Source organism: Scardinius erythrophthalmus (assembly GCF_964197995.2).
Source record: "Scardinius erythrophthalmus genome assembly, chromosome: 3".
NCBI classification, from domain to species: Eukaryota; Metazoa; Chordata; class Actinopteri; order Cypriniformes; family Leuciscidae; genus Scardinius; species Scardinius erythrophthalmus.
Window position 1 is genome coordinate 51,945,803 of NC_138223.1, and position 13,387 is coordinate 51,959,189.

A 13,387-nucleotide genomic window follows, 5' to 3' on the forward strand; every position below is an offset into this window, starting at 1 on the left:
AAGTCGATGCATGTCTCCAGTATGTTAAATACGTTATGTTTTGATTAAAACATTATAAACATTTACTTTGCACCCTTAAAACCTTGGCAAGAGTTTATGTCAAAAATGTATATCAACTTACTTAGAAATTAAATTAGTTGTTCCTGAAAATAATGTTTTAGTATAATAATAAATGTTTAGTTTTACAATTGATTCATTGTTTTTCCAATCTTTAAAATAATACAGTGAAAAGACAGTATGTGATAAACATGTTTCCAACATGTTTTATTTTGTTACACTTATTGATGTTCAACAAAATACTTAAAAAAACATGCTTTTTGTCCCTCTGAAAAAAATGCACACATGCTCAGCTCAACAGCTCATCAGGTTCTCAGTATGTCGAACATGTCCGAAATAAACAGTTTTCCGAGAACCGCTGTATCACTACTCTCAGCACAACATGTCTCAGCTCAGTGAAATGTTGGATTTACTGGAGTAAAATATACTCCGGGATATTGGTTTATTTCGAGTCGAAGGGACTGTCAGGACTCAGGCATGTCCGAAAGTGAGTAACTTTGGTAACTTGTGGATCAGTGCTGACGCAATGTAATTTTTTGTAATAGTCGCAAAATGCAATGTGCTTAGTCAGTGATAGTCAGAAATCGGAAGGTCTCTTTAATGATGTGCCCCATGCTCAGAGATGGGAAGTAACAAAGTAAAAATACTTTGTTACTGTACTCAAGTAGATTTTTCAGATATTTTTACTTTACTATTTATTTTTGTTCTGACTTTTTACTTTTACTCCTTACATTTTTAAGTCGAATATCAGTACTTTCTACTCCTTACATTTTACAAAATTGGCTCATTACTTTAGTTTCAAATCATTTCAGTGGAGTTACCGTTATTATTTTTCGCGTCATCAACCCTTCGAAGGGAGTTTGATTGACAGGCAATCTGACCAATCATAATCCGCCATTTTGTCTGACAAAGCAGTCAGGAGAGTAGTAGATTAACATTGGAGGATTTAAACTTGAAAAATGAAGTGTACAGACGTGTTTCTGCGGTTAAAACAACATTCCTTCTTATGTTCATTCATGTTTATTTGATGCTATAAATTAACTAGAAGGAAGAGATGATCGGTTAACGAGCAGCTTTAACTGATCGATCTGTCAGACACATTAAAGAGACACAAAACAGTATTTATTGTTTAAATGTCTTTAAAAAATGACTAAATTTGAAAAGTGAGACTTTGTTTCATATAAAAAATAACCTGGTCTGTCCTGTCTGTCAGTGTGTTGTCAGTGTCCTCTCTGCTCCGCGATGTGTGTTTCACTGCGTGAGAACTTGGAGTGGCGTCGCTTGTCGGACATAGCAACGGTAACTAAAGGGGGCGGGTCTTTGCGAACGGTCAATTGGATAGGAATATACGCTGCACTTAACACACCACTACAAGACGACTCAACAGATTCGGTGGCATTCATTCGCGGCAAATCATTACATGTAGATTCCTTTAGATGTTAAGGGGAAGATTAAAAAAGAGAAACTGGATCTGTGAATTTTCACAGAATCACAATTGAATTTATCTTGCTACTCAGTCAGAATCTTATTAACCTGGCTATGTGAATAGGCTATGTGATGTTTTAGGCCTATTAGGCAATATAAATAACCTTTTTTCCTAATCAACTTAAGTTTCTCAGCTTGCACTCTAGTAACATGTTTTACTTGAGTAAAGAATTTAAATCAGTACTTCTACTTTTACCAGAGTATTTTTAACACAAGTATATGTACTTCTACTTGAGTACTTTTGCCATCTCTGCCTATGCTCCATTCATTAGTGCCTTCGGTGTGATCTATCCTGGACAGAGATTTGTGGGAACACCAGACTACACATTAATCTACTACAAATAATGATTTCAGAATACTTTTGTACTAGAATAAATCAAGATGTAACATTTATTTGTCAGGTAAAAACGTATCATGCTAATTACACAAGTGATTAAAAGCCAATTCAGAAATAATACATGACATCAATTACTCAAAGATGATTCTAAAAGTAAGCAATGCATTCCTGACAGAGACACACAGGGGTGTGTGAGTGTGTTCCAAGTGTAAGACTTGAGAAAACACTGACACAGCACTGCATGGGCTTTTTCCTGGTTACAGGTTCCCAAAGTCTGTTCTGCCACTTCCTCTTAAATGCCCAGACCAGATCAAAAGGGTTATACCAATATATTTTAGAGTTGTTTTGGGTCAATTCATGTACCCCAGGGGGTAGCACCTGGTTTCGGGGGAGAGGGGAGAATGATCAGATATCTTGAAGAGACATCACCCAAAGAGGAGAACAGGATTCTCATGAGTTCTCAGTCTTTCTCATAATACCAATGACTGCAATGAAATTAAAGGTGGTATCAGCGATTTCAGGCCCAAACATAAATGATCACATTCATCCAATATTTCCTAACAATCCGCTAGCTGCCCGCCCCATAAGCATGCTGTCAAAAAAACGCGTCTCTCTAGGTAGCCTAGGCTCTGAGATCTGCACACAAAAACAGTTGGTATCAACATCACTCAAAACCAAAACAAATAGTGTTCCAACCAATCATCGACAGGGGCGGGTGTTGTGAGGTTTTGCGCTCGTGCACGGCTGCCTATGACGGCTGCACGCGAAAACCTCACAACACTTGTGTGCAGATCTCAGAGCCTAGGCTACCTACAGAGACGCAGTTTTTTGACAGCATGCTTATGGGGCGGGCAGCTAGCGGATCGTTAGGAAATATTAGATGAATGTGATAATTTATGTTTGGGCCTGAAATCGCTGATACCACCTTTAAGACCATTTTACTCACTGCACTGAGACATTTAAAATGATACCAAACATGAAAAGGAAAAACAATAGATTCTCAATATACATCATATGTGATATATAGACATTCTTAGTGAACTTTTGGTGACTAGACTCAGGAGGAGAGGAAGGGAGGAGGGAGAGGGGGATGCAGAGATAAGGAAGGAGAAAAGTTTGGACAAGACAATGTCCTGTGCTCTTTCTTTGTGATCTTCTGTTCAGGGTGCGTTTAATTGCGTTATTGCTTTATTGTAGGGTGAATTTTATCTCAGCTTTTGTTTTAGCAGGAAAATCAGTTCTTACATTTAAAACTTTGAATCGTCAAAGAAAATACGTCGTTAAATAAAACACTGAAGTACATAAAACACATACTCACACTTGACATTGAGCTGAACCTCAGGAGAGATGTGAGTGTGTCCGTCTACAGCACAGCTATATCTGCCTGAATCCTCTCTTCTGACTGACTGCAGCAGGAGTTCATTGTTTCTGTCTCTTCTCTCAGTTAATGGCTGTGAGTTTCTGTACCAGATGAATGTTGCTCTGTCAGTCAGAGCGCAGCTGCTTTTACATCTCAGAGTGACTGAATCTCCCTCTGTCACTCTCTTAGGAGACTCCACCTGAAGATCTAAACACAACACACACATTATATCTAGTGCTGCTGTCATACACTGATTATTATTCAACATAATGCACAGAAGAAGAGATAAACCTCATCAAACTCACCTGTGACAGTAAGAGTCACTCCTGGATAACCCATATATTTTCCATCTTTATCAGTGATGAATCTGAAATAGTACATGTCTTCATCCTTCAGTGTCACATGACTCAGTCTGACGGTGCAGTTCTGCTGTTTATCTCCCAGATACTGAAGCCTCTGACTGTATTCAGGGTCCTCAGACAGATCTAGAGGCTCAACATCCTTTACAGGGTTTTTGAGCCAGAACACTTTCATGATCTGATATCCAGTAGGGTATATATAAGTGCATCTCATTATCACTGTTGAGTCCTTTAGTGCACAGATGTGTGAAGGACTGTAACTCACACCCCAATCAGCATCAGAAACCCCTGAAACACATATTATAGGGATAGTTTACACACACACACACACACACACACACACACACACACACAAAGAATTATTTTACAATTACCTTCATGTAGTTCTAAATATTTACGCTGTTATTTTTCCCTGGAACACATGAACTGTTTACATTGCAATGCAATTGAAATAATAGTTAGTGATGTACAGCACATAAAGGCCCTTTCACACCGGATGCGTAACGAAAAAGCGAAACGAAAAAGCGAATAGTTCGTGTGCGAATAGTTCGCATCAAAACCATTCACATCAGCCGCGACGCAAATTTGCGACGTTTGTGACGTTCAGAGAGCTTCAACATTCCAAAACTTTCGCGCGAATCGCGCCGACAGCTGAGAAAACATGGACACTTCATCATCATCATCCAGTCATAGTATCCAGTGAAGACGAGCTTTTCATTTTATTTAAAAGACAGAAAAGAAGGTTTTGGGTGCAGCCAATCTTACACAACAGAGAGTCTGAAGGGGAGTATGCTTATGTGCACAGTTTTTTTTGCGTCTTCAACTAAACACAGTTCGTTTTGTAATGTAAATACACATTACATGTAACACACGACGTACCGGTAAGTAAGTTAAAAATCATTCGACTAGAAACTGTAGATATCAAAGAATGTAAAAGCAGCCCTAAATAGTCTCACTACATTTTGTTACGTGTTCAAAGTAAACACGGTCTCTGTCTCTATCTTTGACGATAATAGTGTTAGCTTTCTATCCCAAATGTAGTTTAGCCTGCTAGCCTACACAGCACAGGAGTCAGGACTATACAACGACTAAAACTATCACACAGTATACTCACAGTCAAGATAACCGAGTTGGTTGGCAATGCTACGCCACACATTGTCTTTCAAATCGTTGTCCTTGTAGTATGTGATTGGCTGAAGCCTTTTCTGTCGCAGCAAAAGTAAAAAAAAATCGACATCGAAGCGGAAAAAATAAAAGTCGTTTTTTCGCCGCTGCACATTCGCGTTCGGTGTGGAAGCACTCATTACACAGACAGCTGATCAAAAAATAAACCCATCGCGCGAATTATTCGTGCGTCAAAATCGCGTCCAGTGTGAAAGGGCCTTAACTTGTACATTGATTTTTTTATCTTGGTACATTTTATTTTGGGGGAAACAATGAAACATTTAGTTGACCTTTAATTTTTACTGAAGACTAAAATTTGCTTAATATTAAATCTTTGATTCATACAAAGATCTGAAAGGGGGTTCAAAAGGATGATTGACAAAAGTTAAAATGAAGTTTGTAGTTCTGAACTGGATCCTCCTCCAAAGCGCTATGGATTGTGGGCAATATTAGCTTTTATAATGAGCACGGATCCACACTTCAAAAATCCATCAGAAATAGAAGACCATACAGGGACTTCTGGCATACTCTTTTCAACATACTATGCTTTGGGACATACTTATTTTAATATCACATACTGTTAAGGATATACAGCATGGACATTGAGACGCAGGGTATCACTTGTTTCAGCATCTTCTTCTTCTGTTTTGATACAGAGATTCTGTTCTCTTTCAGAAGAAGTGTAATAGCGCCCCCTACCGTGTAACAGTGAAAAAACTGATAGCCTAAAATTTCAGTCAGTGGCTGGAAAAAGTAAAGAGATTTGAAGTAAATTCACAAGTACACTTCCAGTGGACTAGCCTACTCAAAAACTCAGATGCTTAGAATTAGGAGCATATCTGTTTTCTTTATAAATCAATATTTTCAAAACACAACCACAAACCACGTATACTTAGAATACTTAATTATATTTTTTAAAGTATATCTCAATCAAAAGATAGGTACAAGTAGGTCAAATATACTTAAACCGTTCTGTCAGTATGTCAAGTATACTTAAGTGCAATTTTAAGTATATTTCTGAGAAGTATATAAAAAGAAGACTGAAAGTATACATTCTTATTTTAAGTTTAAAAGAAGTATACTAATAGCACACTTGAATAAATTTATTTTCCATAAGGGATGTCTCGTAAGCGATTTGGGTGTTTTGTTGTTGGATGTAAGAGTGAATATAGCAGTCTTCGTTTACTAATCCTGACATCAGAGCCGCTAGTGTTGCCAAAAGTATCGACTTCGGTACCAAGTCGTTACTGAAATTCAAAAAATGTGACGAGACCAGCATTTCCCTCTATTATTTCGAGCGCTGTTGAACGGATTTTTAAACACCTCTGATTGGCCATTGCATTTCACACGCTCAACATATGTCTCTGATTGGCTACAATAATCAACACTTCAAAAACATTTTGTAAATAGACATCTTACACAGCACTTAGATACACACAGGAGCATTTAAAAGCAGACATCTATCAACGGATCCCTAATATATCCATTGATAGATGGATCCCCTGATAGACAGATGCGCTGATAGACACCTGCTTTCAAACATTCCCGTGCGTATCGAAGCACTCGGTGAAGACAACATGTTTTTGAAGCGTTGATCATTGTAGCCAATTAGAGCACCTAAACACAATGGCCAATCAGATGTGTTTAAGAATCCATTCAACAGCACTCAAATTGCTACTATATTAAAAATGTCACTGTTATTTATTGTTTTGATCAAATAAATGCAGCCTTGTGAGCATAATATACTTCTTTCAAAAACAGTTTTAAAAATCTTAATTATTTATGTAAAGACCACCCATTGGCCCAAAGACGGAGTCCAACGGTCTGGGCGAAGGTATAATGCATGAATGTCTTTCCAGCGCTCCAGTGAAGTTCACTTAACCCTCTGGGGTCTGAGCTGTTTTCTGGGCCCTGGAGGTGTTCTGACATGCTCTGACATTTGTACTTATTTCTGTCACTTGTGGCATTTTCATGGCTAAAGTCTGATTACTCTGTATTCAGCACAAACTCTGCTACAATAATATATCAGCAGCATGTATGTAAACGTTTGTAGTTTTGAGATAATGGCATTTATGCGTGGTTTGTGAAAATACAAAAAAAAAAATCTCACTGAAATAAGGCCATGAAACCCATACTGATTATTTCTTCACAAGACTTTTGAAAATTGTATCACGTAGCCTAGAATATTTGCTCCAAAACTATGTGAAAATCACCCTGACTGCTCATTCAGATAAGACAATATATTGATTTAAAAATTGTACAACGTGTTTTGTGTAAGAAAGCTTTATGCGGGAGGTGTGATCACATCATTAATCTGTAAGCTTTTCACACCTGAGAAAGACAAAGACCCTCCCCTAACAGCCCTATTAGGAGCTATCAGGCCCTGTCATTCTGTGCAACCTTGCACAAAGAATGAGGAGATTTAAAAAATAATGGCTTTTTGATTGTTTGGATTTATTTACAACACAACATAATCCAAAGATACAAAACAAATGACAAAAAAGCACTTATTGAAAACAATGATCCAAAGACAGAGACCTTTGTGCCATTCCTATAAACATTGTACATACCTTTCATTTCCAAGGTGTTTGATTTTCACTTTACCATGTTCATGTACAGAGACTCATGTGAATGTTGAAGTCAGCAGGACTCAGTGGCATCTGGCCCCTGAAAAAAAAAAAAAAAAAAAGTGAACATACTGATATCAAGAGAAAGGCTTGCATGATCTTGGGAATAAATTTTAGATTTTTCTGGTTAAAATTGCTTTTTAAAATTCACATAATACACACACACACACACACACACACACACACACACAAATGTTTCCAACAATATATAATATAATGAACACCAGGTTTGTTGTGCCCTGTAGGCATAGGCTATGCGCAGTGCTGCATAAAATAATAATAACAATAACCTATAGCAGCCTGTAAATCTTCCAAAAGATTTCAGTAACAACTAAGCTAGAGAAAAATATATTGATTATCATATGTTACTTCAAATGTTTCCATTCGTTATGATAATATGAAATGAGATAATAGTAAAAACATGAAGCCGTTTGGTGCGTTTTGCTTTTCAAACGTGATCGCGTTCCAAAATATAAAACATTATGGTTACCATATACATATCTACGTTTGAGCAGATATCCACAAACACAGTAACAGTAAACACGGGTCTAAATATTATAATATTCACCATATATCTAGCAACTGTTCAACTGCAATGTGAAAATTATGCAACAATAACAAACTAATATTTAAGAATTTCTTACCTTACATCTTTCTTGTCTTCAAATCGCGTTCTTCTTCTTCTGAGGTAAATCCAATGTAAGCTCACGGCGCGTCTTTCAAACTCGACGAAAAGCAGAGACTTGTGAAGTTTTTTCGTGCTTTGTTTTTGAGGTAATGAGCGCGTTCGCGTTCCATGTGGAGATTTGCATGTGAATCTCTTTTGCGCGTGTGGGCGTGGTCAAATTAAAAATAATGAGCAAGCGTTTGAGATACTGGACATCTTGTTGGTTTTATACAAATTACTTAACCTGTTAAGCTTCACCAGTGCGTCGGTGCACTGAAGCGTTTTTTTTTTTATTTAGTTAAAAATTACTATCAGATTTAATGTTATACATTGACAAACTATACATCATTAAAAAGATATAAGACTCAAGTTTCAGTATTTGACCACTATTGTATTCTGAAAAACTTATAGTGACAGTTATGTCTTAATTTGTGTCAGGAGTTATGAAATGAAAAAATGAGTCGATACCTTTAATATGAATTATGACCGTCAGCCGCTTTCATTCATAAAAAAACTCCCGTGCTGTCGTCATGACAGCGATACACAAAACAACGTCCCTCAGGGCTTTAGCTCAAAAATGTGCAGATTTGGAGAAATATTGATATATTTTCATAAGTTTTCATCAGATTTCTATAGACAGGAATAATATTTATTGAATTTATGCCCAAATGCGTCGATGTAATCATTATGAGCGCTGGACGCTGTGATGTATTGTGTTTTCAATCCATACCAACAGCCTGAGGGCGCTACATTCACAATAATAGTCCATTTATGTAACATGAAGAAGAACCATGATCATGTGACAATCCAGGAAGTCTCGAACACACACACAGCTATCAGAGATCGTTGTTACATGCAGAAAAAAGACTTTTTGAAGACAATAAACATGATTGAAATGATATTTGGTTTACCTGTGTTCTTCAAATAATGTCAGGTATTTCCATAATAATAGATTATATTTATAATGTATTGCTAATCGATATAGACTTTATCATTGTGCAGAATAATAAAAAATATATATTTTATGTCTGATTTTTTAATCTGAAGCGAAATTATATCACAGAAGATTATTTAAAACACTCTACTTGCGTTATAAATTAAGTTTGAAGCACAAAAATGGTTTTAATCTCATAAATTGTCGTGTATTGATGGTGTGCTAAGCTAACATGCTAGCTAGCTCTAGGTGCACCTGCCACATATTGCAGTTATGCTTTTATAATTTTTTTCTAAATATGCTTACTAAAATGTTTCATTATTCAAGCAGGGCATTTGATCCAGTTTTTAAATGTTAAGTAAGAACTTTGATAAAATAAATTAGGGATTGAAACCCTATGAATAGCCAGTCGTTAGTAACTATAATGCAGACAAAAGAAATGCATATTTCGAGCCATAACCAGTCTGGAGAGGTGTTAATGTGTGCAGGGGGAGACTGAGACTGAATGGGGCTCGTTTGCACCACAAAACAATAGAGACAATATACTGGATAGATGGTTAGAAGATGGCAATAAACATCAGAAGCATCTTTAACGTCAAATCAAAATAAAGTCAACTGACATGGTCTTGAAAAACATGTAACTAAATACAGAGTTTTGGACTTATTATCTTCAGATTTTAAACATAAAATGTTTAGACATGTGGCTTTAGCTGTAGTGCATTTCTAGATTGCTCCAGTGCCAACTTCAATTTTATTTTCATGAGGATGTTTCATAAAAATTAATTTCTAATAACTTTACAAAACTTTGAAGCTATTTATAACAATTTTTTTTCATTATGACAATAATTAATTCTACATTTACAATAAACTGCCAGGTGTCAGCTTTCAAATGAGATCATACTTGTGCTTTTAGTGCAAAGGGTTCATGAACTGTATCTGTTTCAGTTTGGGTATGTCATTTCTGGGGATTTTTCAAAAGTGGCGTTGCAGCTTAACAGGTTAAACAGAGAATATTTGTTTTCAGTTTGAATCCGATTATTTAAAAGTACACACTTAAATGTTTATAAAGGTATATGGCTCATAAATGTGTGACAAGTATTCGCAGAGTTTTGTTTCAGTTTATAGACGTGCTCAAGAAAAAAAAGTTCACCGCGACGGGAGGCAGAAAGCACACCCTGTTTATTTTCTTTATTTTACAAAAGCACAATGTTTTGATTTGATTTTAAGTGGACACATACAAAAGTAGAAATATCACAGATTCTTTTTTGTATTTCTTTTTTCTGTATGACCATAAATGACGGAGTAATTTAAAGGTATAGCGGAGGATCTTTCCAAATTTTAGATAAGACCCGCCCTCTCCACTTTTTGAAAAGTTTGATTGATTCGCCAGAATGGTTGACAATTAGGAGGACCAATAGTATAGGTTACCCACCAGGAAGGAAAACATCCTCCGCTATACCTTTAAGTTTATTGTGCTACAATGTGACGAAAATCCAGCAAAACGCGCGGGCGCGTTTGTTGACCCCAGAGGGTCAATTTATTGGAATTTAGTTTCAATAAAAGCAATGCATTCCTGACAGAGACACACAGGGGTGTGTGAGTGTGTTTCAAGTGAATCGTCAAAGAAAATAAATCAATAAATAAAACACTGAAGTACATAAAACACATACTCACGCATGACATTGATCTGAACAGCAGGAGAGATGTGAGTGTGTCCGTCTACAGCACAGCTATATCTGCCTGAATCCTCTCTTCTGACTGACTGCAGCAGGAGTTCATTGTTTCTGTCTCTTCTCTCAGTTAATGGCTGTGAGTTTCTGTACCAGATGAATGTTGCTCTGTCAGTCAGAGCGCAGCTGCTTTTACATCTCAGAGTGACTGAATCTCCCTCTGTTACTCTCTTAGGAAACTCCACCTGAAGATCTGAACACAACACACACATTATATCTTGTGCTGCTGTCATACACTGATTATTATTCAACATAATGCACAGAAGAAAAGATAAACCTCATCAAACTCACCTGTGACAGTAAGAGTCACTCCAGATTCACCAGTCCATTTTCCATCAGGTTTATCAGTGATGAATCTGAAATAGTACTCGTCTTCATCCTTCAGTGTCACATGACTCAGTCTGATGGTGCAGTTCTGCTGTTTATCTCCCATATACTGAAGCCTCTGACTGTATTCAGGGTCCTCAGACAGATCTGGAGGATCTTCATAATCTTTTACCAGTGTTTTGGTCCAGAACGCTTTCATGATTTGATGTCCAGTAGGGTATTTATAAGTGCATCTCATTATCACTGTTGAGTCCTTTAGTGCACAGATGTGTGAAGGACTGTAACTCACACCCCAATCAGCATCAGAAACCCCTGAAACACAGATTATAGGGATAGTTTACACACACACACACACAAAAATGTTTTATAATTTCCCTGGAACACATTAAATGTTTACATTGCAATGCAATTGGAATAATAATTAGTGATGTACAGTACATAACTTGTACATTTATTTTTATCTTAGTACGTTTTAGTTTGGGGGAAACAATGAAACATTTACCTGAACTTTAGTTTTTACTAAACTAAAGACTAAAATTTGCTTAAAAGGATAGTTCACCCAAAAATGGAAATTCTGTGATCATTTACTCTCCCTCAAGTTGTTACAAACCTGTATGACTTTCTTTCTTCTGCTGAACACAAAAGAAGATATTTTGAAGAAAGTCGGTAACCAAATGTCTGATGGACCCCATTGACTTCCATAGAAGAAAAAATACTATGGAAGTCAATGGGGACCAGCAACTGTTTAATTACCGACCTTCTTTTAAAATATCAATATCAATGGGGTCTTGGACAGACCCCCAGGTCCATACCCCCAGGTACTCCAGCTGCCATGTCCAGTCTCCCCGGAAGAGGGGGAGGAGGGGGGAGTAGAGCACAGTCTTGTGTGTACCCCCTGGCCTGTGAGGGTCGATGGGGATATGTGAAGAGCAGGACGAGGCAGAGGGCCATGGGAGAACGGCCCAAGGCCGGTGGCATGATTGCTGATGAGCGACACCTGTGAGACGCACCGGTCTCATATCTCTCACGGAGGAGAGGAGGCACAAAAGGAGGAGCGACGACAGTGGAGATCGAGAGAGGACAGGCCTGAACTTGTGTTGTGCTTTGTTTTATTGTGACTTCTTCCCATAACAACAAATCTTGTTACATCAATATTTTCAAAACACAACTACAAGCCACGTATACATAGAATACTTAATTATACTTTTAAGTATATCTCGGTCAAAAGATTGGTACAAGTAGGCCAAATATACTTAGAACTTTCTGTCAGTATGTCAAGTATTCTTTAGTGCAATTTTAAGTATATTTCTGAGAAGTATATAAAAAGAAGACTGAAAGTATACTTTCTTATTTTAAGTTTAAAAGAAGTATACTAATAGCCCACTTGGATAAATTTATTTTTCATAAGGGATGTCTCGTAAGCGATTTGGGTGTTTTGTTGTTGGATGTAAGAGTGAACATAGCAGTCTTCGTTTACTAATCCTGACATCAGAGTCGCTAGTGTTGCCAAAAGTATCGACTTCGGTACCAAGTCGTTACTGAAATTCAAAAAATGTGACGAAACCAGCATTTCCCTCTAGCATTTAGAGCGCTGTTGAACGGATTTTTAAACACCTCTGATTGGCCATTGCATTTCACACGCTCAACATATGTCTCTGATTGGCTACAATAAACAACACTTTAAAAACATTTTGTAAATAGACATCTTACACAGCACTTAGATACACACAGGAGCGTTTAAAAGCAGACATCTATCAACGGATCCCTAATATATCCATTGATAGATGGATCCCCTGATAGACAGATGCGCTGATAGACACGTGCTTTCAAACATTCCCGTGCGTATCGAAGCACTCGGTGAAGACAACATGTTTTTGAAGCGTTGATCATTGTAGCCAATCAAAGCACCTAAACACAATGGCCAATCAGAGGTGTTTAAGAATTCATTCAACAGTGCTCAAATTGTGTCACAGTGTCTGGTTTGTGTATCCCGGGTGTCCACTAGAGGTCTCTTCCCCATACTGTCACCACTACATCATGAACTGCATTTCCCACAATCCTTGTTTGGACTCATCACTGTTCATTGCACTCAGCTGTTTCCCATTCCCTTGTTAGTTTCTGTGTATATATATACCCTGTTGGTTCAGTGTTTGTCACAGAGTCCTTGTTATTCGTCACACCACTTTGGAGGTCTGTTTTCTTGCCTGTTCTTGTTTTGTTTCTCGTTTATGGATTGCTTATATGGATTTTGCCCCCTGCCTGGACTGGTTTTATGATTTACAGATTACCCATTCAACTGCTTTGGATCTACCCCAGTTTACTGTGTGTGGTATTGTGACA

General features: G+C 37.4%; 1 protein-coding gene across 1 annotated transcript in view; it reads right to left on the reverse strand.

Annotated features, from left to right (window-relative positions):
- Positions 1-13,387, reverse strand: part of LOC308688262 (B-cell receptor CD22-like) — a 50,847-nt gene that overhangs the window by 9,734 nt on the left and 27,726 nt on the right. Inside the window, exons 5-8 of the mRNA XM_081361219.1 lie at positions 11,012-11,359; positions 10,665-10,913; positions 3,545-3,886; positions 3,198-3,446 (exon numbers count right to left, since the gene is read on the reverse strand). Coding sequence (XP_081217345.1) covers positions 3,198-3,446; positions 3,545-3,886; positions 10,665-10,913; positions 11,012-11,359 — 1,188 coding nt within the window. The remainder of the gene's footprint in view (positions 1-3,197; positions 3,447-3,544; positions 3,887-10,664; positions 10,914-11,011; positions 11,360-13,387) is intronic.